General features: G+C 49.1%; 11 protein-coding genes and 1 non-coding gene across 14 annotated transcripts; 8 read left to right on the top strand and 4 right to left on the bottom strand.

Moving 5' to 3' along the window:
- Window positions 1-368: 368 nt before the first annotated feature.
- Window positions 369-668, top strand: FOXG_20114 (uncharacterized protein; the record flags this gene model as incomplete). Its single annotated transcript, XM_018400389.1, has 2 exons — window positions 369-407; window positions 471-668. The coding sequence occupies 2 exons, from the start codon at window positions 369-371 to the stop codon at window positions 666-668; spliced, it is 237 nt and encodes a 78-aa protein (XP_018247019.1).
- A 799-nt stretch (window positions 669-1467) lies between these two features.
- FOXG_09653 (uncharacterized protein) lies at window positions 1468-2728 on the top strand (the record flags this gene model as incomplete). The annotated part of the gene is made up of 4 exons (XM_018388868.1): window positions 1468-1727; window positions 1787-1809; window positions 1863-2268; window positions 2323-2728. 4 exons carry the CDS (start codon window positions 1468-1470, stop codon window positions 2726-2728), a joined length of 1095 nt encoding a protein of 364 aa, XP_018247018.1.
- Window positions 2729-3708: 980 nt separating this feature from the next.
- On the top strand, window positions 3709-5968 carry FOXG_09652 (uncharacterized protein). The gene is made up of 3 exons (XM_018388867.1): window positions 3709-3914; window positions 3966-4309; window positions 4365-5968. The coding sequence occupies exons 1-3, from the start codon at window positions 3854-3856 to the stop codon at window positions 5790-5792; spliced, it is 1833 nt and encodes a 610-aa protein (XP_018247017.1). The 5' UTR covers window positions 3709-3853; the 3' UTR covers window positions 5793-5968.
- A 324-nt stretch (window positions 5969-6292) lies between these two features.
- FOXG_20113 lies at window positions 6293-6408 on the bottom strand. The gene has a single exon (XR_001936406.1). It is a non-coding gene; the product is annotated as a 5S ribosomal RNA (ribosomal RNA).
- A 768-nt stretch (window positions 6409-7176) lies between these two features.
- Window positions 7177-7293, bottom strand: FOXG_20112 (uncharacterized protein; the record flags this gene model as incomplete). Its single annotated transcript, XM_018400388.1, has 1 exon — window positions 7177-7293. One exon carries the CDS (start codon window positions 7291-7293, stop codon window positions 7177-7179), a length of 117 nt encoding a protein of 38 aa, XP_018247016.1.
- Window positions 7294-7378: 85 nt separating this feature from the next.
- Window positions 7379-9974, top strand: FOXG_09651 (uncharacterized protein). Of its 3 annotated transcripts, XM_018388865.1 has the most exons (10): window positions 7379-7525; window positions 7574-7611; window positions 7664-7717; window positions 7769-7775; window positions 7825-7869; window positions 7927-8081; window positions 8136-8192; window positions 8247-8601; window positions 8653-9376; window positions 9436-9974. In XM_018388865.1, the coding sequence occupies exons 1-9, from the start codon at window positions 7448-7450 to the stop codon at window positions 8881-8883; spliced, it is 1020 nt and encodes a 339-aa protein (XP_018247014.1). In that variant the 5' UTR covers window positions 7379-7447; the 3' UTR covers window positions 8884-9376; window positions 9436-9974. The 3 variants fall into 3 exon arrangements, with proteins under 3 accessions (XP_018247014.1, XP_018247013.1, XP_018247015.1); XM_018388864.1 differs by having other exon boundaries at window positions 8653-9974; XM_018388866.1 differs by having other exon boundaries at window positions 7379-7611.
- Window positions 9975-10140: 166 nt separating this feature from the next.
- On the top strand, window positions 10141-12489 carry FOXG_20111 (uncharacterized protein). The gene is made up of 3 exons (XM_018400387.1): window positions 10141-11182; window positions 11238-11362; window positions 11424-12489. Exons 1-3 carry the CDS (start codon window positions 10516-10518, stop codon window positions 12015-12017), a joined length of 1386 nt encoding a protein of 461 aa, XP_018247012.1. The 5' UTR covers window positions 10141-10515; the 3' UTR covers window positions 12018-12489.
- Window positions 12156-14652, bottom strand: FOXG_09648 (uncharacterized protein). Its single transcript, XM_018388863.1, has one exon. The coding sequence runs from the start codon at window positions 14528-14530 to the stop codon at window positions 12491-12493; it is 2040 nt and encodes a 679-aa protein (XP_018247011.1). The 5' UTR covers window positions 14531-14652; the 3' UTR covers window positions 12156-12490.
- A 4556-nt stretch (window positions 14653-19208) lies between these two features.
- On the top strand, window positions 19209-20882 carry FOXG_09647 (murein transglycosylase). Its single transcript, XM_018388862.1, has one exon. It carries the CDS (start codon window positions 19448-19450, stop codon window positions 20612-20614), a length of 1167 nt encoding a protein of 388 aa, XP_018247010.1. The 5' UTR covers window positions 19209-19447; the 3' UTR covers window positions 20615-20882.
- Window positions 20883-20920: 38 nt separating this feature from the next.
- FOXG_20110 (uncharacterized protein) lies at window positions 20921-21028 on the top strand (the record flags this gene model as incomplete). Its single annotated transcript, XM_018400386.1, has 1 exon — window positions 20921-21028. The coding sequence occupies one exon, from the start codon at window positions 20921-20923 to the stop codon at window positions 21026-21028; it is 108 nt and encodes a 35-aa protein (XP_018247009.1).
- Window positions 21029-21242: 214 nt separating this feature from the next.
- FOXG_09646 (uncharacterized protein) lies at window positions 21243-22975 on the top strand. Its single transcript, XM_018388861.1, has one exon. It carries the CDS (start codon window positions 21375-21377, stop codon window positions 22776-22778), a length of 1404 nt encoding a protein of 467 aa, XP_018247008.1. The 5' UTR covers window positions 21243-21374; the 3' UTR covers window positions 22779-22975.
- FOXG_09645 (uncharacterized protein) lies at window positions 22858-24068 on the bottom strand. The gene is made up of 2 exons (XM_018388860.1): window positions 23591-24068; window positions 22858-23538 (listed from the first exon to the last, which is right to left on the bottom strand). Exons 1-2 carry the CDS (start codon window positions 23892-23894, stop codon window positions 23141-23143), a joined length of 702 nt encoding a protein of 233 aa, XP_018247007.1. The 5' UTR covers window positions 23895-24068; the 3' UTR covers window positions 22858-23140.
- Between the last annotated feature and the right edge of the window lie 245 nt (window positions 24069-24313).

Raw genomic sequence — 24313 nt, 5'->3', positions numbered from 1 at the left:
AACAATCAGGGAAAGACAAAAAGTCATCACAGATCGAATGGTTGAAAGAGGCTTCGATGGAGGGAACGGTGACAATTGCTGGTTATTGAAACACGATTTGAGTCTAAATTTTTACAGTCGATGCAAGCTAATTCAACACAAAAACCAATGCCCTCCATGGATGATCATGCTTTTCAACATGAAAGATAAAAAGGCACCGATAAGATACTTTCCCAACCTTGTAGAAGGATTATCGATTGATCTGATAAGGCTATCAATACGAAAAGGCTCTTCTGCTGGCGACGCTTCTGAATTTTCCGATCTACCCTGCATCTTGTGTGGGCTCGATCGTCGGCGTGGCGACCAAAGATTAATGCGGGGTCGCATGGATGTCGTCCACCAAGTCAATTGTCCCTGAGCTAGCGATTGTTTGCTCTGAAGTCACGGGAATTCCACATCCCGAGCGGGGACATGATTGATGAAATTAACAGAATCTTCATCAATTAGCTTCATTTTGCCACGCGACTTGGACAGGCAGAGTGCCGTCCCGGTACGGTAGTCTCAAGAGGCAGAGCCAGAGGTTTGCCTCAACAAGATCGAGTCAGTCAGTCTCCAGCCTGAGCACAGACAGACTTGTCTACTTTAAGCAGGTCATCCTCCAGGGATGGTCGATTGGTGGCGACGACTAGCCAGATGAGGCATGATCTACTCAGATCCATCTCTGGGACATCCAGGCTCTCGGGAGATTGGCGGATTGCAACGCTGAGCTTCAAACCTACGATTCATGGAGTAATCACTACTGCAAGATATCTCTTGGCCTTTTGCCCGAAAATATTCACAATCAATTAGGTTCAATCTGATGCGGAGCTGTAACAGAGGCATCAGAATCTGATGTATACTCGCATTCCCCTCAGAATCAACATCTTCTCTGTCAGCTCAATTACCAAGCTCCACCTCGTAACCAAAGCAAATGACATCAAACCTCCAAAGAAATTACCAGTCTCAACGCTTTTCACAGCCCTCGTCCAACTTGGCACGGCAAAGAACCCCCCTACTAGCAAGACCGAAACCCAAACTAAGCCCGCCGTAATGACTCGAGCATCCACGTGCTGCCCACGCGGAACAGGCGGTTAGCCATACAAAGACGAGCCCCTATCCATTAGCACGGAATAATCTTATACGCCATCTTCACCAAAAAAGACTAGCAAACGGCGGTCCGCCACTGCGCGCACTTCTCATTTGCTCATCTGGTAGATCTATGGATTCACCATCTCGGTCTATTCACCAGACTGCCGGGGCTTCTGGAACCTCTAAAAAAGCCCATCATGCAAGATTCCGATCTACTTCGGGGGGCTTGGCAGGGATTTGCCATTCTTCCTTGCTTAAAGACCGTGTTCCTGTCGCAACCATGTCTGCTTGTCTTTCTTGGCTGTTTGCTTGTTTCTCTTTGTTTCAGTCACCATTTGACGATTGGATTCAACACTCACAATGGCGGGATTCTTAATACCGGATCATTTCGTATACGTGAAGCCTAGCACTACCGATCAATTGGTCGCCAGTATCATCTGGGGCTTTACTCTCGCTGTTGGAATCTTCGCGGGCCAGAAGGCGGGAAGGCAGACATGGGATCAATGGAAGCGCACAGGACGGGCTAAGGCCTACGTCTGGATGATTTGGGCCGAATGGTTGGCGTCGATGTTGATTGGAGTCTTATCGTGGTGTTTTATTCGTGGTTACATTGCTCCCAGGTATGTTGTCGCCCGTCCCCTCAAATTGGTAGACAACAAAGCTGACCAGTAATTCTTAGCTTCTGGATCTACTTTGTTCTCCGTACGATACATGCTTCGAACGTTTTGCGAACACGAAACTGACTGGTCTTTTAGTGTGCGCCTGGGTTGTCCAAATTCAATGCATTTGCGGAATCATCATCAACCGAATTTCTCTTCTTATGGTCGACAGACGAAACGCCATCAAGATTCGATGGATAACTGCCGTTATCCTTGGCCTCATCAACATCAGTGTCTTTTGCATTTGGATTCCTTCTCAGCTGCAAATCTCCCAGCGTTACCATGATATCAACTACATCTGGGATCGCATTGAGAAGGGTCTCTTCCTGGTCATCGACGCAACACTTCACGGCTACTTCGTCTACCTTATTCGTATCAAGCTTATCGCCAATGGCCTTACCAAGTACAAGCCTCTGATGCGATACAATCTTATCATGATTGCTATATCCATGAGTTTGGACGTCATTCTCATTGGTAGCATGTCCATCGGTAACGGTTTCATGTGAGTCGCCGCTCCAAATTGTTGATGCTAGACCTCAATGACTGACTCGCATAGTTACGTGCAATTCCACCCTCTTGTCTACATGCTCAAGCTTCACATTGAGATGAACATTTCCGCACTCATCGTGCGAGTTGTTCGTGCGACCGGAGAGCACAGCTCATACCCCGACGGTACCGATCTGCGCTCCAAAGTCAGAGCCGCCGTCACGAACAAAAAGTCGGGTAACTCCAATCGCACAGGTGGCACAGGAAAGGGCGCCATGTTTTCGTCTACGGGGAGAAACTTGGAAGTGCGCATTGACGCAGGCGGTCAGATAACCGACAGCGAAAACAGACCCCAGCCAGCGGGCATCACAAAGGTCACACAGACGCATGTAACAGTCATGCCTAAGCACGACGAGGATGATGCCAGCTCACAGTCCTCAACGCGGCACCTTAAGGATCCTTACTCGTATCCCTGATTCACTAGGGCTGACGGGGGGGGGGGGGGGGGGTTAAAAGATGGAGACGGCATTTCGGTGACATTCTCTGCCTGCCAAGCATAGCGAACTACGCCACAAAACGTGGCTTGGAGATTATAGAAATTGGAAGGCCTAGAGTTATAGAAACGATCACTAGCATAACGTACTTAATTAATAATGGATATCTCGACCTTGAAGCGCGACATGAAGGAGAAACGGACCCAGCAGCTAAAGCTTTTTCGCCGACATGATCTGCGACTAGGTTGCCCTAGCTCGGCATAGGCTCGGTGAGCTTCGTGGAGCAGTTCCGGTGAGACACTCTGCACAACGGGTCTTGTAGCACAGAAGAAATTGTTAGTGCAAGGAGCTAGATATGGTTAGCTCTGCGATGGTGCAGTTCAAATGGCGAACAATGACTAGCTACAAGTCAATTGAGTCGTCACCAGTCTTCAATTCATCGTTTTGTAGAGCTGAACAGTTGATCCAAAGAGTAACCGAGCAACCGAGGTAGCGATCAAATCAGGACTAGCTACAGCTTGGTCCCTTTCCAATTCAAGCTCTGAGTTGCATCCAAGGAACAACGAAGCACTTTCCCGTGTCTGGACCGCTCAAGTGACCCACAGGCTTGAGCTAACAACCCCAAGGTGCACAGCCAGTGGAGTCTCGAGAATCTTCATGAGCCACTCACTGCTCATCTCTCAACACGGCCCGGTGCCCGGAGCTCATTGCCTCTATCCACCAGCCTTATTCCAGTTAGGAGATATGGGGAACTCACCTTACCATTCTCAGATTGCCCCAGATGGGTGCGACGTACCCCGACCAGATCAGCGTCTGGACAACCCCGGTTGAAACGTCCTACGTCAAGTAAAGTCTGATTGTAAGGGTCCAGAGATGGGTTGCTGAGATATGGGAAGGACCTGCAGGTGACTCGCGCGGGGTTAACCTGCGGCTGGTTGCCCGCAAGGAAGAACCATGGTGACACGAGCTGCAGGTATATATATATAACTTCCCCTCACGAGGGACATTCTCTTTCTGAATCACCAAGCACAACTCGCTCAATACCCTCGTCTAATCCCATTTCCGACCTTCTAACCCCGTTGCCGAAAGGATCGTCCAGTTTTGACCATGGGTTTATATACTAAACTCGCTAGCGACATTACCGAAGTTGACGTTATCATCGCTGGAGGTACGCTTGTTCTGTACCTAACCCACCGCCACTGCTAATTATGTGAACTAGGCGGAACAGCAGCATGTGTCGTTGCCGGGCGTCTGGCGGAGGCTGATCCAAATCTGTCTATCCTTCTCATTGAAGGTGGACAAGATAACCGTGGGGTCGAGAGCATTGAGAACCCTGTCTTTTTCCTGGATCACTTGCTGCCAACCTCCACCACGACCTTGTTTTACAAGGCCAACAAGTCAGATAAACTGGCTGGACGCGAGTCCATCGTTCCATGCGGTGGAACGCTTGGTGGAGGCTCGTCGATCAATTTTATGATGTACACTCGTGCTCAGCGAGCGGATTTCGATTCTTGGAGGTCTCCCGGATGGTCTGCTGATGAGATCCTTCCATTCTTGAAGAAGGTAGGCTTTCTGAGATCCTCTGGGGTATTTTGACACTTTCGCTAATTCCGTCTAGCTTGAGACATACCATGGCCGAGGTAACCCGGAACACCACGGCTTTAACGGCCCCGTCCATATCTCTGACGGCACATACCGTTCCAAGAACCCAGAAAGCGACTTCATCAACGGTGTGTCTCAGGTCGGCTGGCCAGAGGTTCATGACTTGCAAACTCTCGACGCCAATAATGGTGTTGAGCGATGGCTCCGATATGTTTCCAAGGATGGTCGTCGACAAGATACTGCTACGGCTTATCTTCACAACAAGATCGACAACAAGAAGTATCCGAACCTTCATGTTCTCGTTGAGTCCAAGGTTGTACGTGTTCTTCTTGATGACGATAAGAGAGCTGTTGGAGTCGAGTACACTCCCAACCCAGCATTCCAAGCCCAAATTACGCCAACCCAACATCCGACGTTGAGTGTAAAGGCACGAAAGCTGGTCGTTGTTTCATGCGGTGCTCTGGGTACACCACCCGTGCTTGAAAGATCAGGCATTGGCGCCCCCGAAGTCCTCAAGAAAGCTGGCGTCGACGTCAAGGTTGACCTACCTGGAGTTGGTAACGAGTATCAGGATCACAACCTCATTCTCTACCCTTACAGGACTAATCTGCAACCCCATGAAACAGCCGACAGAATTCTGAGAAACCCCGACAAGCGCCAAGAGTTCATTAAGTCAAAGGATTCCATGTTGGGATGGAATGCGATCGATATCTCTTCTAAGCTCCGACCTACAGAAGCCGATGTTGCTTCACTTGGGCCTGAGTTCCAGAAGGCTTGGGACCGGGACTTCAAGAATCATCCCAATCGACCTTTGATGCTTATGGGCATGATCTCTTGCTTCCTTGGGGATCCCTCAACTGTGCCTGAAGAGCAATATGTTACCGTTGGCAACTACACTGCTTACCCATACTCTCGCGGCCATGTCCATATCACCGGCGCTGGACTCGACGACCCTCTTGACTTCGATGTTGGATTCCTCAGCGATGAGCATGACATTGACTTGAAGAAGCAGATTTGGGCTTACAAGAAATCCCGAGAGATCATGCGTCGAACAAAGATGTACCGTGGCGAGATCGCAGCTGGTCACCCAGCATGGCCAGCAGGATCCAAGGCCGCTTCGGTGGAGATCAACGAAGCTCTCAGCAATGTCACAGATCTCGATTATTCAGCGGAAGATGACAAGGCCATTGAAGAGTGGGTTCGACAGAATGTTGCCACGACATGGCACTCCATCTCTACTTGCAGGATGGCGCCTCGTGATGAGAATGGCGTTGTCGATGAGAGACTGAATGTACATGGTACAAAGGGTCTCAAGTTGGCTGACTTGAGTATTCCTCCGGAGAATGTTGGCGCGAACACGAACAACACTGCTATTGTTGTTGGTGAGAAGGCTGCAGATATCATCATCAAGGATCTGGGACTTGGTCCATCGGCTAAGTTGTGAGATTGAGGTAGCTTGTTGACTAGAAGTCAGTCTTCGAAAGCTGACCTAGGCTTGAACAGTGTTTGTAGGGACGTTGAGAAGATGAATTTGGCTTGATATTTGGTCGTAGCGTAGCAATGAGTAACAAATACACACAAGTTCTTGAGGCCTGAACAACATACTTTCTGGAAGATGCACTTACACGATCAGGAGATTTCCAGTGACTTGCAAGATCGAAAGTCCACTTAATTTCCCATCTCAACAGTAATGACACCAATCACAAGCAATAAGACGGCCTACAAAAATGGTCTTCATTGGGTTTTTCTTGAGTTATGCACGTCCCCCGCTTATCGTGCATCTTGTAACAGCGATTCGAGGATAACGAAGTGAAAAGGGAGGGACACAAGTGACCGCCCACCGCAGTCAGCATTCCACGCCAGACTTTCGGAAGCTTCCAAGAAGCGATACAGACTTTGTCCGGCGTAACAACAAAAAGGTAGCATTAGAAAACGCCAAAAGAAAACATACAACAGCGGGGATTCGCTGGTCGTCACCGACCCAACTACTAATCCGCCGGTTAGTGGCTTGACTATGGGAGAGCAGACGGGATCCCGTATTTTCCACTACCTATGGTCGTATGTACTAGCGGTGCTGTCATCAAGGCATATACGCTATACGTTATGGCATGACAGAGAATGTCTGGGTCATCGACCTGCGGGCCAAAGCTGCAGATCCAGCCGCCCTCCACAAGACAAAAATCTCTACTCAATACCTTTACAAGCTCTCTTGTGTGCTACTGGAAACTCTGATGTCAGGTAATGACATTTGCTCTGGTTGTAGTTAATTTGCTCATCCTTGTTGACGCTCCGAACCTTTCTCAGCCTCAACAGTCCTGGGCCGACCTCCTTCGAGGGCCATGCAAACGGGAACTACCCTGCTGTTTCTTTTAGAGAAACATTCCTATCAACGTCTCGGTTTTATATTCAATCTGTCTTCGTAAGAGTCGGCGCATTGCTATTAGCCCCCAGCTGAACTGAACGTGCGGCCCTGTGCACTGTTGCGAAAGTCTGCCAAGTCGCTGTCTATAGAAATAACAGCAATCGTTGCATAATGTGTGCCAATCGCATGTGAAATTTACCAGGATCATATCAAGTGTTAAGGGCTAATAGGCCTTCCCGTTATGGTGTTAAATACCGAGCAGGTTGCAGTGCATTCGTATTAAACTGGGTTTCGGTGCGACCAACAACTTCATGAGACAGGGTTACGACCATCTCCACATCATACATACATGGAGATACATACGAGGTATCGAGAAGCGCTTGGAGGGTTTTCAGTACTAGAAAAGTTCTTCGTCGGTCATTCGAGACCATAGTCGTAGCCGCAGCGCTCCATCGCTCCTATGCCGTTAGTCAAGGCAGTCTCGGTAGCTTGTGTGAAGAGTGACAAGCGGCGGGCCGCTCGGGAACCAAGGGTGATCGACAAGGATATAGCCCCAGAAGCCGGAGGCGGAAACGGTGGCCATCCCAATTGGCCTCATCCATCCTGAATATTAGCCGAGCGGGGATACAGCATATGATACCACTTGAGTTACACACAAGCATGAACAGGTCATAAAGAGGGGGGCGTCCCAGTGTTGAGTTGCAGGTTTCCTGCAGCGCATTTGTATCGTCAGCAAAATGGCTTCCCCAGCTGCTCAACCAACAGCCGAACGTGCTGAAAGTCCTCCTGATGTACCTGGCGTACTAGAAGCAGAAGTACCATACCCAACACTATAGATCAAAAAATATGCTGATAAAGAGTAGGACGATGGTGGAGACACTGATTCTACAATAGACCTCGGGTCAGTCATAATGACGGATATCTTGTGGATTCTGTACTTACAATCAGTGCAGAGAGGGTTCTTCCAGTTACATGACATCTCTCAAATCAAGCATCTTTAGCTATAGGTGAGAGGTCATACTTCATAGCCGACTATGCTTCTTACTAAAATTATGTAGATATGAGGTAGGGCATACAAGATTCCTGGGTGGTTGGTAGCCTAACAGCTCAACAGCACGGCCGTCGATATCATGCATTCCACGAAGGAGCATACTTGGTGGTTAGTCTTCTCGCCTATCGAAAGTTCAAGTGCAAGCCGACTCACCATACACTGTAGCCAAACGACGATGAAGAGCAGAACCGCATGGATCTGGTTCACCATATCTACAGTCTTCTTCTCGCGGGGAAGCTTCATACTGCCCCAATTGACAATCCCCAACGTGTCCTTGATCTGGGCACAGGTACTGGCATCTGGGCTATCGATTTTGCAGAGTAGGTTATAGCCTCTTGGTAACTACTTAAAAGCCCGTTGCTGACCTCAGGAAGTGAGCACCCTTCAGCCGAAGTAGTCGGGACAGATTTGAGCCCCATCCAGCCTGACTGGTGAGTTATGAGCATCATGTCTTTTACTTTGCCCAGACTCATATTTCTATGCAGGGTTCCTGCCAACTGCGTTTTTGAAGTCGATGACTTTGAAGACCCATGGGTTTACAAGAAGCCGTTCGACTACATCCATGCCCGAGAGCTTGAAGGATGCATCAGCAACGAGCAGCAGTTCTTTGATCGTGCGTTAGAGAACCTCAACAGCGGCGGTTATCTCGAACTTCAAGCCCAGCGTGGTTTCTTCATGTCAGACGATGACTCGATCAAGAAGGCCGTCAATGCAGAGGTCTGGGCTGAAGCAGTACGCGACAGCAGCAATAAATTCGGAAAGCCTATCGACTGCGCCATGAACTGGAAAGAAAAGGTGATCAAGGCGGGTTTCGTTGATGTCCACGAAGAAGTCCGAAAGGTGAGCATTATATCTACTGAGAACATGAATTGTTAGCTGATGTTGAGACAGATTCCAATTGGTGCCTGGCCTAAAGACCCCGTCCTGAAGGAAGTAGGCAAGTGCCAGGTCGTTCAATCATGTGCAGCCATTGACTCGTATACGCCAATGCTTCTGGAAAAGGTCCTTGGATGGGGTAAAGAGGAGACTCAAGTTCTTATGGCGAAGGCAAAAGGGGAGCTCCGAAATCCCTCTATTCATCTGTATCTTCCCGTCTACTTCATCTGGGGAAAAAAACCATAGGACTTCGATCTCTGGTTGTCAGTAACAAAGAGGAGTTAGGTTCGACTGGCATGGGTGATGCGAAAAGCAAATAACAAGCTGAAATAAGTCAACAGAACCGTGTAACTTGTATCGCTGAGATACGATAGGACATAGCATACGCGCTATGAGCGCTTGCCTGAATCTCGCTTGTTTCGCAAATTGTGAGAAGAAACTTGCCGCGCTCGCGAACTATAAACTCGCCGTCATCACCCTCGTTCAATCTTGTCCATCGCAGCTCTATGCCAATAATCTTCACCCATGACCATGAAGCCATCGCCAAGCTGCGATTTTCCGCTCCTGGGGCGCGTGAGCCTGCTAGTCCCTATCGACCACCTGGTCCCTCGCTCCCTTGCGAATGCATTACCTTAAATCTGGTGGAGACCTACCTTCTAGAGGTAGATCCGTTCGATGATGGCGCATCGTGTATGCCAGTCTGGGTGCAGTCGTTGCGGTGAAGGAAGCAGAAGACGAAGTAACCCTACCTGAGCAATGAAAGGCATCGTCTGGCTGGGTGCTAACAGTGCCCCTCAGACCCACTAAATTTACAGCGCTGTTAGGCCACTATGGCCTCTGAGATCGCAGTTGACAGCGGCTGAGTGTAGCGCTTAACTAACGGTAACCGATTATCTTCCGTTACCTGGGGCAGGTTGCCTACGCCAGTCATCTGGGGAAGAAGGCCAAACAGGTCTGGTTCCTGGTTCTCAGGAACAAGACGAGATGGGCTCCATTCGTGCCGGTATGCGTAAAGCTCATGACATTCAAGCTGGGAATGAAAAGCAGTTATAGTGGCGATATCCCAAGTTGGTGTGAAGTCGATACTTCGGCCTTCGATAATCCGTCATCATCTTACCCGTTTGGCTGCGGAATGGGCCGGCCTGTAAATTGTGTCAATTGAGATCTACGATAGGGCTGATGTATCCGTACACTACATACCTAGACGTCGAAGTGGACCCCGCCGCCAAATGAAACAGCCCCTTGGAAAACGACATCGACGTTTGAGGAAGCACAATACAGAGAAAGGCATATGTACCAATCAGTGATACTCTAACTATTCAATGCTGAGGTACTCTCACATCATTGGGTTATTGATTGCCGCGTGTTTGCCCTAACTAGCCTGGTAAGCATCGTCACCACCGCGGGGGATTATCCGCTAAAACCCCCGCAACACGGCACACGGGACGTTTGTATCCACTGAAGCGTTGGGATTTATTTAGCAGCTGGACACCGCAACCAACAGCCAAACTCTGCCAACAGTTTCTTCGCTTATGGGCGTGCAAACGCAGCCTGGTTTGCCTGAAACTCTACAAGGATTTGTTTATCTTCTTGTCTTTTTTCCCTCTGCAATTTAGTCTTGTTACACAGAGCGGAGATGAATCGGAGCTCGGCTTCAGTTTTCCCGACAGATGGCTCCCAGCAACCTAACGGACCAACAACTGTTTGCTCTTGCCATGAGCCAACAGGCCCAGAGCCTGATTCATTTTTTCCCTCCTTCATCGCGCCCCTCACTTCTCTATTCGCGTCAAAGGGGCGCGCCTATATCTTCGAGACATTTCCCCACCGTTGACGCCGACTCCTCTCGACCTACAACACGAATTTCGCACCATACATGCCATGAATGCAAACCACGGCGAGGCACCAGCCTCTTACGATGACATTGGGGTCGGTGACGCAAATCCAGAGGTGCAAAAATGCGTCAATCGGATCTACAAGGCATCCGGGAAATATCCCTGGGACTGGCTGCCGCGCGATTACGTTCCCAAGGTCGCCGCTTGGGGGACCAACTCCGCGCTGAACCTTGCCCTTGCCGTTGAAGCTGTTCACGCCCATGGATCAACGGTTACCATGGACGAATTGCGCGATTTCCTGGTACGAAAGGCCAAGGAGCGCCAGGAATTGAGCAAGAATGGTAGGCCAGTCAAACCTACCATGAACTCGGATTGCGTGAAGGCTAGAAAGTGGATTGAAGACAACATGGTTAACTCACAAAGCACATCGAAACATAACAAGCTCAAACGGCCGGGTCGTGATGCTGCCCTTAGGCAAGCGAGGCCGAAAACATGGCGCACGCTCACTATAGCTTACAAAAAGCAACCCCAGGACAAGCTTGACGACGATGATGAAGACGAAACATTCCCAGAATTTCCCTACGATAGAGAAATGAGTGTTCTCAGCGATATCAGCAACGTAAGCAGTGCAATCGGTCCATCCGATCGTCGCCAGCCTTCCCTTCCTCCACCGCCCGATCGGACTTCGACTCATAAGCGGAATATGCCTCCTCGTATGTTTCTATTTATTTCGTTCGTGACCTCAACCCATCACTGACGCCATCCTAGCACCCTCGCCACTCCCCGAGAAACGCTTGCGACAGGTCGAACAATTCATATCGAGCAATATCGATGACTTCAAGGAAGCATCCAGGACATTCAACCCCGAGGAAGAAGCTTGCCTCAATCAAGGTGTCAGTACCGCAGCCCAACTATTCACATGAGCGCCGATGCTAATGTTGTCTCGCTTCACAGGAATCCGTTCAGCTCTACGGTTTCAATAAAGTCCTACGCGCAATATGCGAAAGGATTGAAGATGCTGAATTCCGGAGCAGCATATACGGGCAGGAGGTTCATAACACCCGACGCAACTTAACTTCAATCAACATGGGAGAAGTCAGGCACGTTCTCCAAAAGGCCACGAGAGACCGAGACGAAAAACGAGAGGAACTCAGGCAGTTACAGGAAGAATTAAACAGCCTTACCATGATGATCGACAACCAGGGGGGGAAGTGTTCAGAGACGCTGCGTGCCATGTATGACGGCTTTATCCGGAACTGTGAAGACGCGAAAAAGAAGCTTGAAAATGTTGAAGACACTTTGAAAGCAATGGAAGAAGAAACCCAGAAGAACCTCCGGCAATACCAAGATGGACAAGATAAGATCGCGTCTTTAGAGAAGGACATTGCCAAAGAAGAAGAGGTCGTCAAGTGGGAGACAAGGAAAAAGATAACAATCGAGACGCTCCGATGTTATGTGGAGATGAGGGAGAAACTTATGTCTGCTTCCGACGAAATGTTGCGCGCAGAGCGCGATGCAGCCGTGAAAAAGCTCGAGAGCCTCTCGTAGCACAAATTTGGTTGCTACAGAACCTGGCGAGGTCCGGAGTATCGGTTCGAGCATTGTTACTGTTTAGTTGTAACAGCAACTGAGGAAGTCTGGAGTTTGTTCAAGCATTATTATTGGGTTCATGTTCTTCTTTCGAGAGCGATTACATTGTCAAAGGCTTTATGTGGCGAATGGTTGGTAATGACAAAGGGACTTGGTAGCTCATTTTGAGATGGCGAATAACTTGAATTATAGCTAGAATCAAGTGCAAACGTGGGTATCGACTTGATAATAACAAGGAAACATCAAACCCTTGCCTTCCTGAGGCCTTCTTGTCTCACCACCTGTCCTAGATGGTTGGTCGTGAGACCTGAGTTCTTCATGGAGGGACAATAACCTCGAATCCATCTTGGATAATCTCTCCTCCAAAATTCTTTCGATAACCCGCTCCTCAAACACCGCAACATCATCAAAAGAGTCAGATTCTTCTTCATCTAGGTCCCCGTCTCGTCGTCTGTGAGCGGCGAAGCGTAGCGGCGTTTGTGTTGGCTTGGCCTTCCGAACAAGTCTCGCCGTCGTGTGTTGTACCTCTCTGACCTTGCGCTCCAGAAGTCTTTGGCCATCTCACCGAGTTCAAGAGTTTTTGCTGCTGTAAGCCCAGTGTGGCTCACATCGACCTTGGACTTCCACTTGCCGGGTTTGTAGCTCGTGAAGCTCATCTCTTTGACATAATGCCGTATTCTCATGTCAAGGAAATATCCTGAAGCTGGGAGGACCTTATCTACAAGGCCCATGTCTCTTGCTTGAGAAGCAGATATGGGCAGCATAGCACGCAAAATATACCTTGCGCGCTCTGGCCCACAGCGACCGACGTAGGATAAGGAGTGATACTCAGAGCCGTAGAGTCCGAGGGTTCGATAGGCGGGATTGAGGACGACTTCGGAGCCTGCAATGACCACATCGCAAGCCGCTGCCAAGGCCACGCCACCAGCAGCGCAGTTCCCTCTCAGCGCCGCGATGGTAGTGACGTTCTTGCGAGGAAATACGTCGAGCAGCATGTGTACCACGTCATCGATGCGATTGATGTTCCTCCAAGACTCTGCCGCAGGATCATCACTGGCTTCGATGACGTTGAGGGCAATACCGTTGCTGAAATATGAGTCACCGCCCATAAGCACGACAGCATCTAGAGCCTCATGCGAAGCGACGAATTCGAGAGCTTCAATGAGTCGCGAACATTGAGAGGTGCTCATGGCACCGTTGTAGAACTCAAAGTAGACGAAGGCCACTTGGCGCTTGCCTGTACTTGCAGCAAACTCTACCCAAATATCTTGATGGGTTAAGTATGTTGCCTTGGACCAGCCGAAGAGAGGGCGTAGTGATACTGAACTGTTCAGGGAGCTTTGGTGGATGAGGCCGAGGTCGAGAAGGCCTGAGACAGCGGGGACTTTGGGCCAGAGCATTGGATCAACCTTGCGCTTCACTCGGCGGGTATGAGTGATCCAGATGCCTTGTCCATCATAGGTGGCGACGCAGACAGCATCGTCTCTGCAACCAATGATCTCTCCAGGTCCGCGCTTGCATTTCGCATCCCTCCCAGCCTCAATCGTACCTCCGTAAACGTAGAGGCCGACTCCTCCAAACAGCTTTGTGAGGCAGCCAGGCTGCGAATCAGCAGACCTAATCTTTCGCGATATCGTCCGAGCGGGTTCGCATTGGATGTCAAAGTTGCGGTCCGCTGCCTTGAGAAGGGGTCGGCGATACGTTGGTCCGCCGAGAAAAGGCTTCCGCAGTGTCACTGATAGGCTTTTGTAACTGCGATTGGGGACAAGATCAACTGAGATACCACGAATATCCTGCTTCTGCAGAAGGGACAGTTGCGATAGAGCGGCTGCGACGCCTGAATCGGAGAAGCCGTTAGCTGCCGAGACGATGCGGTGCAGAGCAGTGGCGGTAGCAGTAATCGCTGCTTGGGTGACCTCTTTGCGGTAAAGTGTTGACTTGGTGACTCCGGGCGCATCGATGGCGATCTTGAATTGCTCAAATGCCCAGACTGGACCTGCGTCCATCTCATCAACAGCTTGTAAGACTGTAACACCCCAATGCGACCGGCCGTTCTGGCTCCAGGACTGGGATTTGAGAAGTTGGTCGGAGTCTACGACGTTGCCATCGTCGCCCATGAGCACCCAGTCGAGGGCACTGGGACCTGCGTCACCTGGCGGTCCGGGATGGATGATGAGAGTGAGGTACTTTGAGAAGATCTCGCTTGGGACTCGTGTGGTCATGAACGGGCAGATGATGACGCTTGGTTGAAACAGGGTCGCTGCCTCGATCATGGCTTTGTCAGATAGCGCATACTCAATCGTGACATCGTGCTTTTGACTGAGAATAAGATACAGCTGCTGAGAAAGCGAGTTATGCGCCGTGCAGAGAAAGAGGATCCTCATTGCCGGCGTAGTAGGCAGGCGACGCTCACCCGCATCGCTCGCGCGACTGGTCTCGCTAGTACCTCGTGATAGCTTCAGTGAACCCATTGTGAGATGTTACGACCGGTGACTTTGGTAGTATGCTCAGACAGCGCAGGCCCTGGGGATGTCAGCTGGCAGGTGTGAAGGGTTTAAGTAACAATCTCCACGGGTCAGTGAATAACTAAAGGTTGCGACATAATGACTGATAGTGTAACAGCATCATCACACTAGGCAGCTCAGCTGTGAACAAACGCGCATGTGTCACTCAATCATACCCATTAACAAGCAGTGATTCATTGGCTCACCGAGATACGGCTACGATTTCGGTGGCTGACAATCTATCGAAACTCTCGCGACTAAACCAGGATCGGCAAACAACTTCCAGCACGGACGCAGCCATCACAATCGAATATCAAACTTTCGCGATAGGACTTGTGTTTCATTGGATCGTAATCTCACTTTTGGCTTCATTATTTCGGGTGATGGGTGCCCCCTTGCAGTTGCTTTGGCTTTCCAAGGGAGATTACCTGGCGCTTGGCTTTTGGGGCCTTACCGGTAGTGTGAATGATCGACATGGCTGAGTGATTAGCGGAGCTGAGCTTTGCTTCTTGTTGATCACAGGTACCCGGTTTCTGGGTCGAGATGTATCGCAACAAATCACTGAATGAGAGCTTAAATCACTCATGCTGATCAGAGGTATGCTAATCTTGAAGGGAGCATCATCAAATGCATGCCCTGTAGTGAATGGAGAGGCCCAGATTTGAGGGACTGAGCGCGCCTTATCTTATCAGGCTTTCGCTCAGACGCGCCAAACACGAAATTATGATGTCAGAAAGACTCCATATCACAAAGCCTTACACCCTGTTTTAAGTGCCACAAGAAGCCATGCGACCCAAGCACAGCAATATGACTCAAGTCAGAGCTCAAGGGGTAAATTAGTCCAGCCGTTGGGTTCTGAGGCCTTCGTGCTGCAAGCAGCGATACGCGTCGCCAAAAGGATACGGAAATTGGTAATTCCGGCTATTTGTGGTGGGGAGAGCGGAGCGGGGCGGATCGAGCGCACCAAATTCAAAACAGCCCTTCGCGATGCAGGGTAAGTTGATCGACATTGTCGACTTTTGAAGTGCAAAGCTAAGTGTTCTCACGGCATGATAAGTGTTGATCTCATGATTGTTGTCACAAAAAGGGAGAATTGGGAGAAATGGCTTTGCTAGATTTGGACTTCGTTTACAAGTTTAGGATGGTTTTTCTGCAATCAATATTTGCCGACCCAAGGAATGATGCATAAATTACAATGGCCGGGGTAAGTAATGTCAACGTAGGGAAAGTGAGCATTCGCCCTGAAGTGATAGAATCATAAGAGCAATATGACAGGCATATTGTAGCCCAAGTCAATTATCATACCATTGCTTCCACATTTCTTCAGCTCTTGCTGGTGTTTCTTAAATCGTATCTTCATTACTGCGCAGGATTGTGATTTGTTATCGATAACGACCATAATGATTTGTGGGGTCAATTGTGGAGACCGAACCAGAGAGCGGACGGTTTCCGCTTCTATTCCGTGGCCATGAGATTGGTCGAGACTACGGTCATCCCTCAAAATAGCGGCGTGAACACTGATGGCATTCATCACTTGGGCCTCGGCCTCTAAACAAATGGTACAAGTTGGCTTTCATTCGGCATGGAAACTGTAGCCATATTCTGAGGACATAATTGCGGATGATTCCGATTTCTCTGATGTGCTAGCTTGGCATACCTATCATCATATCTACGCGCTGCTCAAAACACATAAATATTCACTGGATGAGAGCTCTAATGGCATGAAACATGATGCCTCTTACTCAGTCGTGGCTACTTGGGCTCAGATTGAGCATTCGGAAGTGTTACAGCGCAGTTTATGTGATCTAAAATATCCTTGTACAAACTTCATATCCTGATGATCTTGCGACCCCAGTTGAGACTCAAGAATAACTCAGCATCTTCTATGCACATAAAGAGCCGATCATAGTGTCACATCGTAGAGTCATAGTCTAAAGGCCCAGTGTGAGGCTATGAGATAAAAACAGAAGTGATATCACAAGGTCTGAGCATGGAGTTGTACCTTTCCTTGTCTACGTACATAATAGATCTCACGCTATTACTGTCAGTGCGTAGTCTAGTAAGAACAAAAAACAGTCTAGAAGGATGATTAGAACATTAAGCTATGTTGGACAAGTTCCCATACCTACTGTTTCTAATCTTCATTTCCATGTGGTGATTAAAAGCTCCCAGCCATGGGACTCAACCACAAATACTACATCTAGCTCACAAATTAGACATTATACCACAGGGCCTGACCAGTTGCTATAGAATGAATGCTCTCCTGACCATTCTATCTCATCATTACTTGCGGTTGTTGGTAGGATTTTCGGAGAAAAGGGGAGGATCACCTCTCTCGTCATCGTGTTGCATTGGCAATAGCGGCACAGATATTTGATACCCGCCATTGTAACAGTAAGATCCTCCATTACAGGATCTTCCACCAACGAGATATAGGGCATGCTTGTTGCAACTTCATGACAGACCTTGAGACAGCATCAATTTGCCCCCCCCTTGGTTTACCTCCTTCCTAAGTTCTCAATTCACCGGTAAACGTTGAATGTCCGTCGGACTTGCTGACGGCATTTGCGACTCAACATAGCTGATAGCAGAAGTTCATCGCTCAGCTCAACAAGTCATGGATACAGCATGAGCCCCACGAAACGAAGCTGAGGCCACCATGGAATCTTTCTACAGCGCGGAAAGGGCGTCAGGTAATAATAGAGCACATATACAAGGGCGGGGATCTAGGGATTGTTCTGGCCTAGCGACTGGCGGAAAGTTTCTATGGATTCCCGAAGTGTTGGAATCCCTAGATCCTCCAGACCTTGGGACCCATAACGGGACGGCTTCCCCTAGCAAGCCTACCCTGACCACTCTTCACCGTCAATCGTGAACTTCAGGGAGCAAGATCATCGGTTTTCATGGGCATCGGTCGTCGGGGATAGAATACTGGCATTTTCTAGCTTATGTTTTGCCCCATTGAAAGGCGATACAGGATCGAGCCTGGCGATTCTCAGCTCTCGGCTGTCGGCGGTCGCAAACACGGACCTGTAAAGGTTTAGCGCCTCAACGCCTCGAGTTTGAGATTTGCTCAGCTCATCTTTATGTAATCGGACAACGCTTGAATGCCAAGGAACTTTGACATTGACAGAACATGGTATTGAGATGACATTAGAACTTTCCCAAGTGTCAGTTTAATGAACTGATCTCGCATGGTAATCAACTTCATAGGGACTATTTTCCACTAACGCATGCAGAAGTGCTGTTCAGTCAGCCTCCAGCGATAAGCTTATTTGTGGCCCCTGCCAAGATCACGAGCCCCTAAAGTTGACAGCGAGCTCTAAGCAAGACAGCCTCAATTTCAACAATCAAGGATACACAAGTTCTTACAGTTGGTTGCGTAGTATTTACCATGCGCTTAATGCACCTAAAGTCATTCGATGGAAGTTTACGGCTGTTTTACAGGCTGTTTGTTCACACCATCTGTCATTGGAAGATGCGTAATGTTGAAACCGTAGCTGTCTCGAATACAGCAGGGTCGCAGCGGAAGCGATACGAAAATTGTGATGATTCAACATTATGAATCAATACAGTGCACTACTTCCCGCGGGAGCATACTGCGGGGGCTCATATCGTCTAAATGGCCTACATAGTAAAGGATGAAGTTTCGCAATGCAAAAGCCGTGCTAGTCTCCGTTGCGCTTGGATCTGATCGAGCTCCCAGTAAACCGGGACCTGACTAGTCTACGGTATGCCACCGCAAGAGTTACTGTTTCGGTATCGGCCCATACTAAAGTTTTGACATCAAACGTCCTGTATGTACTAACTATGGTTCATCCCGTGGGGAGGAGCTGCTCAAGCCACAAACTTCAACGCCAGTTTCACATTTCACGAAAACATGTTCGCCGAGCAAAACAAAACAGTCTCGGGCACCTTGGCATTCACAGTTGTTCTGAAGATCAGTTCATATGGTTCGATAACATGCAGTGAGTCGTTATAGCAGCGCTTTGCATGTACAAGCCGGACCATCTCGACGAAATTTGTTGAAACATGTGGAAAAATGTTTGAACCTCGCCTCGTACCACCGCAAATCAAGGATTTTGCAAATTCGATGACCTCGCTAAAGCGGTTCTAGGTTCGTTCAAGGTTAACAATAATAGGCTGTTCAGCGGTCAGCTTAATTTGATGAAGCTATGATCACCAGCCGGGGCTTTCCCCCACTACTCCAAAAAGACATCGTTCCCAGACCCCTACCGCCAAGAGGTCTTGAGCCCCCCTGACTAAAATGAGCGTTTCATGGCCTCGCCTTACTTGATTCAGCGCCGCGAGAATCGCCGTGAGGACAGACTCGGGCTAAATCTACGACGGCTTTGATGGGGCTACAGAACTATAATCGAAGAGTGCAAAGGAAGAGATAGTTCGTTTAACTAAGTTTTAGTTAATCAGCCATAGCGCAGAGTCAATCTACCCGTCTTTGAAGCATATTTTTTAGGTTGTTTGGTAGCGGTTTGTGAACGAACCTAAACGAGCTGTCATAACCTTAGTTAAATTAAACAGCGTTCGTGATTGGTGCAATAACATTATGTCCACTGAAACAACCCCTAGAAAATGCGGCTGCCGCCCGCCGCACTCTGTAACAACAAGTCTGATCGAGATACCGAAGCGAAGACCACCAACATGACCGGGTTCTTTTGCCTATGGAGAAGAATGTTCTTCCCATCTTGGCGTTTTGAATTGAATGAGCTGGGGGTCAGGCGCTCCAAGGGCCAAGGGATACTCTTCCACCGGATGAAAAACTGGCTCTGGTGTAAGGCCGAGTGCCGCGCCGTGCAGAATATCCCTGTGCGGCGCCAACGATCCAAGGCCGAGAGAGTCGAGATCCAGAATCTATAAAGATATCTCATGTCCTCTGTCCTTCTCGACTTTTTTCCTTCTCATCACCATCAACAGATCTTCATCTTCTTTCATTCACTTCAGTCTTTCTTTCGAAGAGCTAGTCTCTCGTTCCTTTCGTTCCAATTCAACCGAGCCAGTCTCCAGCACTACCAATCAATTTTACTATCCCTCAAACCAACTCCTTTCAAAATGAAGTTCTCCGCTCTCGCCCTCGCTGCCCTCTCGCAGGTCGCCTCTGCCCACTACTTCTTCGACGTCAGCGCTCTCAACGGTGTCGAGTCTAAGTCCTTCCAGTACATCCGTGACTTCACTCGTCCCACCAAGTACAACCCCATCAAGTTCTCCTCCAACCCTTCCGCCGACATCCGCGACAACTCTTTCGCTGATGGTGAGGACATCATCTGCAACCAGGGTGCCACCGGAACCGGTGGTAACACTGAGGTCCTTGAGGTCAAGGGCGGCGATGTCATGACCTTCAAGCTTGCTGTCGGTGCCAAGATGGGTCACCCCGGACCTACTCTGGCCTACATGTCCGCCGCTGGTAGCGACGTCAAGTCCTACAAGGGAGACGGCGACTGGTTCAAGATCATGGAGGAGGGTGTCTGCAACGCCAGTGGTGACTTCACCAAGGACGCCTGGTGCAACTACGACGCCCCCTCTTTCGACGTCAAGATCCCCCAGGGTACCCCTAACGGCGAGTACCTCCTCCGAGTTGAGCACATCGGTATCCACCGATCCCACGTCAACCAGCCCGAGCACTACGTCTCTTGCGCTCAGGTCAAGGTTACCGGTGGCTCTGACGGCACTGTCGACGCCGAGATGGTCAAGTTCCCCGGTGCCTACAAGGACACCGATGAGTACGCCAACTTCTCCATCTACGGCGGTGCTAAGGCCTTCCCCATGCCCGGCCCCAAGGTCTGGGACGGTGCCGCTTCCGCTGGTGGCTCTACCGGTGGCAACACCGAAGCCCCTGCCGCTGGCAACACTGAGGCTCCCGCTTCTACCCCCGCTCCCGAGGCCGGTAATGGTCAGCAGAACGGTGGTGAGCAGGCCGCTCCCTCTGCCACTCCTGAGGCTGGCAACAACAACGGCCAGAACGGTGGCTTCCCCGGTGCCGCCAACCAGCAGTTCCAGGGACAGACTGGTTCCAACGGCTCTCCCTGCTCCGCTTAAGCGAGCAACCTTTTTTCTTGGAGATGCTGTAGTGTTTTATTTTACTGAAGGGGGGAAACTGAAGCAAAGATGGAAGAGTTGAAGAGGTGGCTGGTCAACCTTCATGTATAAAAGAGTCCTGTTGATCGTTTCAAAACACCTAGATGAAGAGGGGATAGTCTGGTACTGTGCTCATAGTTTTTAGCTTTGTCTGTTTAATACGAAGCAGTCTTAGGACAAGTCACCGTTCTACTCATTCATAAGTGACTTGTTCCCATGCTAATCATTGACCTGAACCTTGACAGCACTGTGCCCACTCGGTAGTTGATGTCGGAACTCTCCGTGCAGACTGGTTACGACAGGGCTGTCAAGTCAGAACGAAGCGTGTCAGAAAATGAAGAAACAACGAAGCATATCATTAAACAGCAAGAGTGAAAATCTTTATGTTGAGCATTTGCGGTTTATGTCCCAAAAGTCTTCTTCGCATTTCCTCACTAGCCAAGCTTATCGCCATCTCTTGACGTGATTAAGTCTGCGCCGTGTAGGAGCAGCCAATCATCCTCCTGTGATACAGCAAACTGAGCATGCAATACTAAGCAATCCTGACCCGATTGAACGATACTATATTTATTTATGTAGGTGAAAGAAATCTCGATCCGGACTCCATCAAGAAGTGCCCGAGCCGCATGACGTCAAGCATAAGCAGGGTGAGACGCTCAAAAATATGTTGGTACCAAAACCTTAACAACGTGAATTGTCCTGCATCCTCACACCCATCACAATGGCTCAACCAAACAAATATGATCGCGAAGCGATCCTAACAAACACTTCGCTTCCAGAGGTTTACAACAAGCTGGTCGAATTGGCCGAAGAGTTCTGTGTACTCGGTGAAATCAATACCGCCAAAGGCTTAGTATCACTGCTCCTCCAGGATACTACCTCAGATTGGCAACGCAATCAGCGCCATCATTTTGAACCATACTTTGCGGCTGTCAACATATGGCCTGACGAAATCCCAGAGAAGGAAAGAAGTGAAGCAGCATCTGATAAGACTGCAACCAAGCATGCCCTTGACACCGACGATGTCGAGGAACAAGATGACAAAGGGAACTTCCAAGAGCAGATAAAGAAGGTCCATGAATATGGCCCCGACGCTTCAATCTTGGCTGATGCTCTATCCACTGCCTTTAGGTTGGCCTTAAAGCAGACCTCCGACCTGGACGAAGTCCAGAACGACCCGAGAGTCCAAGAAGTTCTCGAACTCCTCGCCCAGAACTTATACAAGGAAGGGATCATCTCGCGCCTGGCTGGACGACATGAACTCAGTGGACTGCTAGCTACATGCGTATTGGCTAGAAAAGTCCCCGTTGATAAAAAGAAGATTGAGAATCTTGGGCAAGAGGTCATTGAAACGTTCAGGGAGCGCTTTATCAATGGTCGAAGACCATTGGGCATAGAGTCCAAACCAATGAAAGAAGTGCTCCTGGAGCTTGAACGGAACACGAAGCCCAGATCCCTCGGCTTCTGGGAAGAGATGGAACAAGAGCCCCCGGAAACACTCTTCAATCTGCCACCGGCTACAGATGAGCAGATCACATCGCTCGAGGAGAGACTCAAAGTCACACTACCAGATGACTACAAGGAGTTTCTGAAGATCACCAATGGTTTTGGAGGTACATGGAACGGTTTTCATCTTGATCCCCCTCTCCATGGCGTCGACGACGTCCAATGGTCTGATCCGTTACTTGAAATCTCTTTCCTTGAGTTTCACGAGAATATCAGCGGTGCAAGTGAGCTGAAACTACCAGAGAGTGACGAGTGGCCAAGTTCCGGTCCCACCATTGAAATTGGCCGTGAAGATGTTCTCGGAATTCTTTTAATCACGCCCGACTATACAAAGGGAGTTTTGGAGGCATATGACACAGCATTCAAGGGCTCGGATACTTCGGAAGATAACAAGAGACAGAATATGAAAGTCATTGAAGCACGACATGGAAGCTATGAAGAGATGAAGAAGTTGGAATGGGCTACTATTGAGTTTCATGATTCGGAGGACATTCCATGCGGGACGTTTCGGCAGTTTCTTGAGAACAGATTGCGCAGAACAACGACTGTGGGGTTCCCGGACGAAAACTCAAAGGAGGCTGGAAGTCTGGCTTATAGCTGCTTGGCTGATAATTCTTAAGCGAACAAGGAAGATATCAACATCCATGCCAGGCAACAGGGTTACAGAGATTTGTCACGACACGTGTCAGTTACGGAGGCTCATAAGTAACAAAGTATCAATTCAATTCGCGAATGGTGTATTTTATCCTATGCTGAAAACAAAGTTCCGTCCCATGATATATGCAATTTGGCTCCAAAAGATACCGCCGTCCTTGTCCCAATTTTATCCGTGCCAGCGACTCCCTGAATCCATTTTTATCCCTAAGCAAAATCCGTGCCACCCATGTTTTCATTCCTTCATGATCCGTTGCTTCCATAAACCGTAAATATCCAAATTTTGTAAGTAGGACTAGCTACTGCTTCTCAATTAGATGTAGCCAGCTACATAACAGCACATCCACCAGAGGGTGAAGGCGAACGGCTTCTCTTCCCTCGCTGAGAATGGCTCTTTGACTGCTTGGGCCTCGACGATCGCTGATCAGTCTTCCCCGTGCGTGTAGAATATTGATCATAAGGCTTGCTAGCGGTAGAGCGTTGGCCATATGTCTTGGTTGTGTGACTATGTGTTGTTGAGCGCTTATCATATGTCTTGGTTGGACGTTGAAGCCTGAGCCACCAGCAGACCTCTTCCTCGATACCGGACAATATAGCGGTGAGTCTTTGTTGCCATGGGGCGAATGTGAAAGATTTGCCAAGGCTGGGCTTCGATGTCTTGGCTTTCGACAGGGGATACAATAACTGACCCCGGATTTCGTCTCGGTAGAGCGGCAAGTTCTTTGCTGTGATAAGGTTAGATTGATTTGCTGATTGCAGGGGTCGGGATTGACTCACGGGCTGGGTCAGTGTACTTGGTCTGGCCCTTTGCCGAATTGAACAGGGCTGTCAACGTGTTTGCACCTCTGACAGCGGTATCGCACATTCTCTTCTTATCGTTCTTCAACTTGGTACGATCTTTGTGCTGTTTGGGCAGCTTGATGTCTTCAATTGCATCGACAACATCAGCAAGGTAATTGATGATGGATATCAACACCGCCCTCCCCAGCAAATCGCTATATCCACTGACACCATCTGAGCGTCGTGGAATCCGATGAGCATGCTGAGGAAAATGAATATGATCGCTTGTTCGGTCTTTCATTATGGCTATTAAAAAGAGGTAAGTAGAGATGAATAGATAGATTAATTAAGCATTATACTAGTAAGAATAAGGATAGAATGAGATGATCCAAATGAGAACCGTTTGGTGAACAGGCAGCCGCCCGCTTTTATAGCCAGATCGACGTTGTTTACGGAGGACCATCCCGGGGCCTTGTCAAGTTTCTCGATGTGGTGGTTTATACATGGAGAAGCCCAGAGCAAGGATGCCAATTAGAGAGAGGTCATTTCTCAACATTGTACGGTTACTAACGTAGTGGAGGTCTGTAACACGTTCAATGGGGCTCATGCACCAAAATAGTGGTCTGCAGCCTCATGTAGCCAACAACGATGAACTGTTACGCGGCCAACATGCCATGAAGAACGGGTCCATCGACCAAACCAGACTTTTGCATGCCTTAG

The sequence above is a fragment of the Fusarium oxysporum genome, chromosome 11 (assembly GCF_000149955.1).
Source record: "Fusarium oxysporum f. sp. lycopersici 4287 chromosome 11, whole genome shotgun sequence".
Classification (NCBI taxonomy): domain Eukaryota; kingdom Fungi; phylum Ascomycota; class Sordariomycetes; order Hypocreales; family Nectriaceae; genus Fusarium; species Fusarium oxysporum.
The sequence above is the reverse complement of the archived record's forward strand: the minus strand, read 5'-3'. Positions and strand labels throughout refer to the sequence as shown.

What these genes read in the sequence shown, in the direction of transcription:
- FOXG_09646 (XM_018388861.1), top strand. Translation starts at nt 21,375, where the DNA reads ATGGCTCAACCAAACAAATATGATCGCGAAGCGATCCTAACAAACACT.
- FOXG_09652 (XM_018388867.1), top strand. Translation starts at nt 3,854, where the DNA reads ATGGGTTTATATACTAAACTCGCTAGCGACATTACCGAAGTTGACGTT. An exon ending in TGACGTTATCATCGCTGGAG is followed by an intron (nt 3,915 to 3,965) that starts GTACGCTTGTTC and finishes TATGTGAACTAG; the next exon opens with GCGGAACAGCAGCATGTGTC. An exon ending in TCCTTCCATTCTTGAAGAAG is followed by an intron (nt 4,310 to 4,364) that starts GTAGGCTTTCTG and finishes AATTCCGTCTAG; the next exon opens with CTTGAGACATACCATGGCCG.
- FOXG_20111 (XM_018400387.1), top strand. Translation starts at nt 10,516, where the DNA reads ATGAATGCAAACCACGGCGAGGCACCAGCCTCTTACGATGACATTGGG. An exon ending in TAAGCGGAATATGCCTCCTC is followed by an intron (nt 11,183 to 11,237) that starts GTATGTTTCTAT and finishes ACGCCATCCTAG; the next exon opens with CACCCTCGCCACTCCCCGAG. An exon ending in AAGCTTGCCTCAATCAAGGT is followed by an intron (nt 11,363 to 11,423) that starts GTCAGTACCGCA and finishes CTCGCTTCACAG; the next exon opens with GAATCCGTTCAGCTCTACGG.
- FOXG_09648 (XM_018388863.1), bottom strand. Translation starts at nt 14,530, where the DNA reads ATGGGTTCACTGAAGCTATCACGAGGTACTAGCGAGACCAGTCGCGCG.
- FOXG_09647 (XM_018388862.1), top strand. Translation starts at nt 19,448, where the DNA reads ATGTCCTCTGTCCTTCTCGACTTTTTTCCTTCTCATCACCATCAACAG.
- FOXG_09651 (XM_018388865.1), top strand. Translation starts at nt 7,448, where the DNA reads ATGGCTTCCCCAGCTGCTCAACCAACAGCCGAACGTGCTGAAAGTCCT. An exon ending in GATTCTACAATAGACCTCGG is followed by an intron (nt 7,612 to 7,663) that starts GTCAGTCATAAT and finishes CAATCAGTGCAG; the next exon opens with AGAGGGTTCTTCCAGTTACA. An exon ending in TGGGCTATCGATTTTGCAGA is followed by an intron (nt 8,082 to 8,135) that starts GTAGGTTATAGC and finishes GACCTCAGGAAG; the next exon opens with TGAGCACCCTTCAGCCGAAG.
- FOXG_09645 (XM_018388860.1), bottom strand. Translation starts at nt 23,894, where the DNA reads ATGAAAGACCGAACAAGCGATCATATTCATTTTCCTCAGCATGCTCAT. An exon ending in CAAGTACACTGACCCAGCCC is followed by an intron (nt 23,539 to 23,590) that starts GTGAGTCAATCC and finishes ACCTTATCACAG; the next exon opens with CAAAGAACTTGCCGCTCTAC.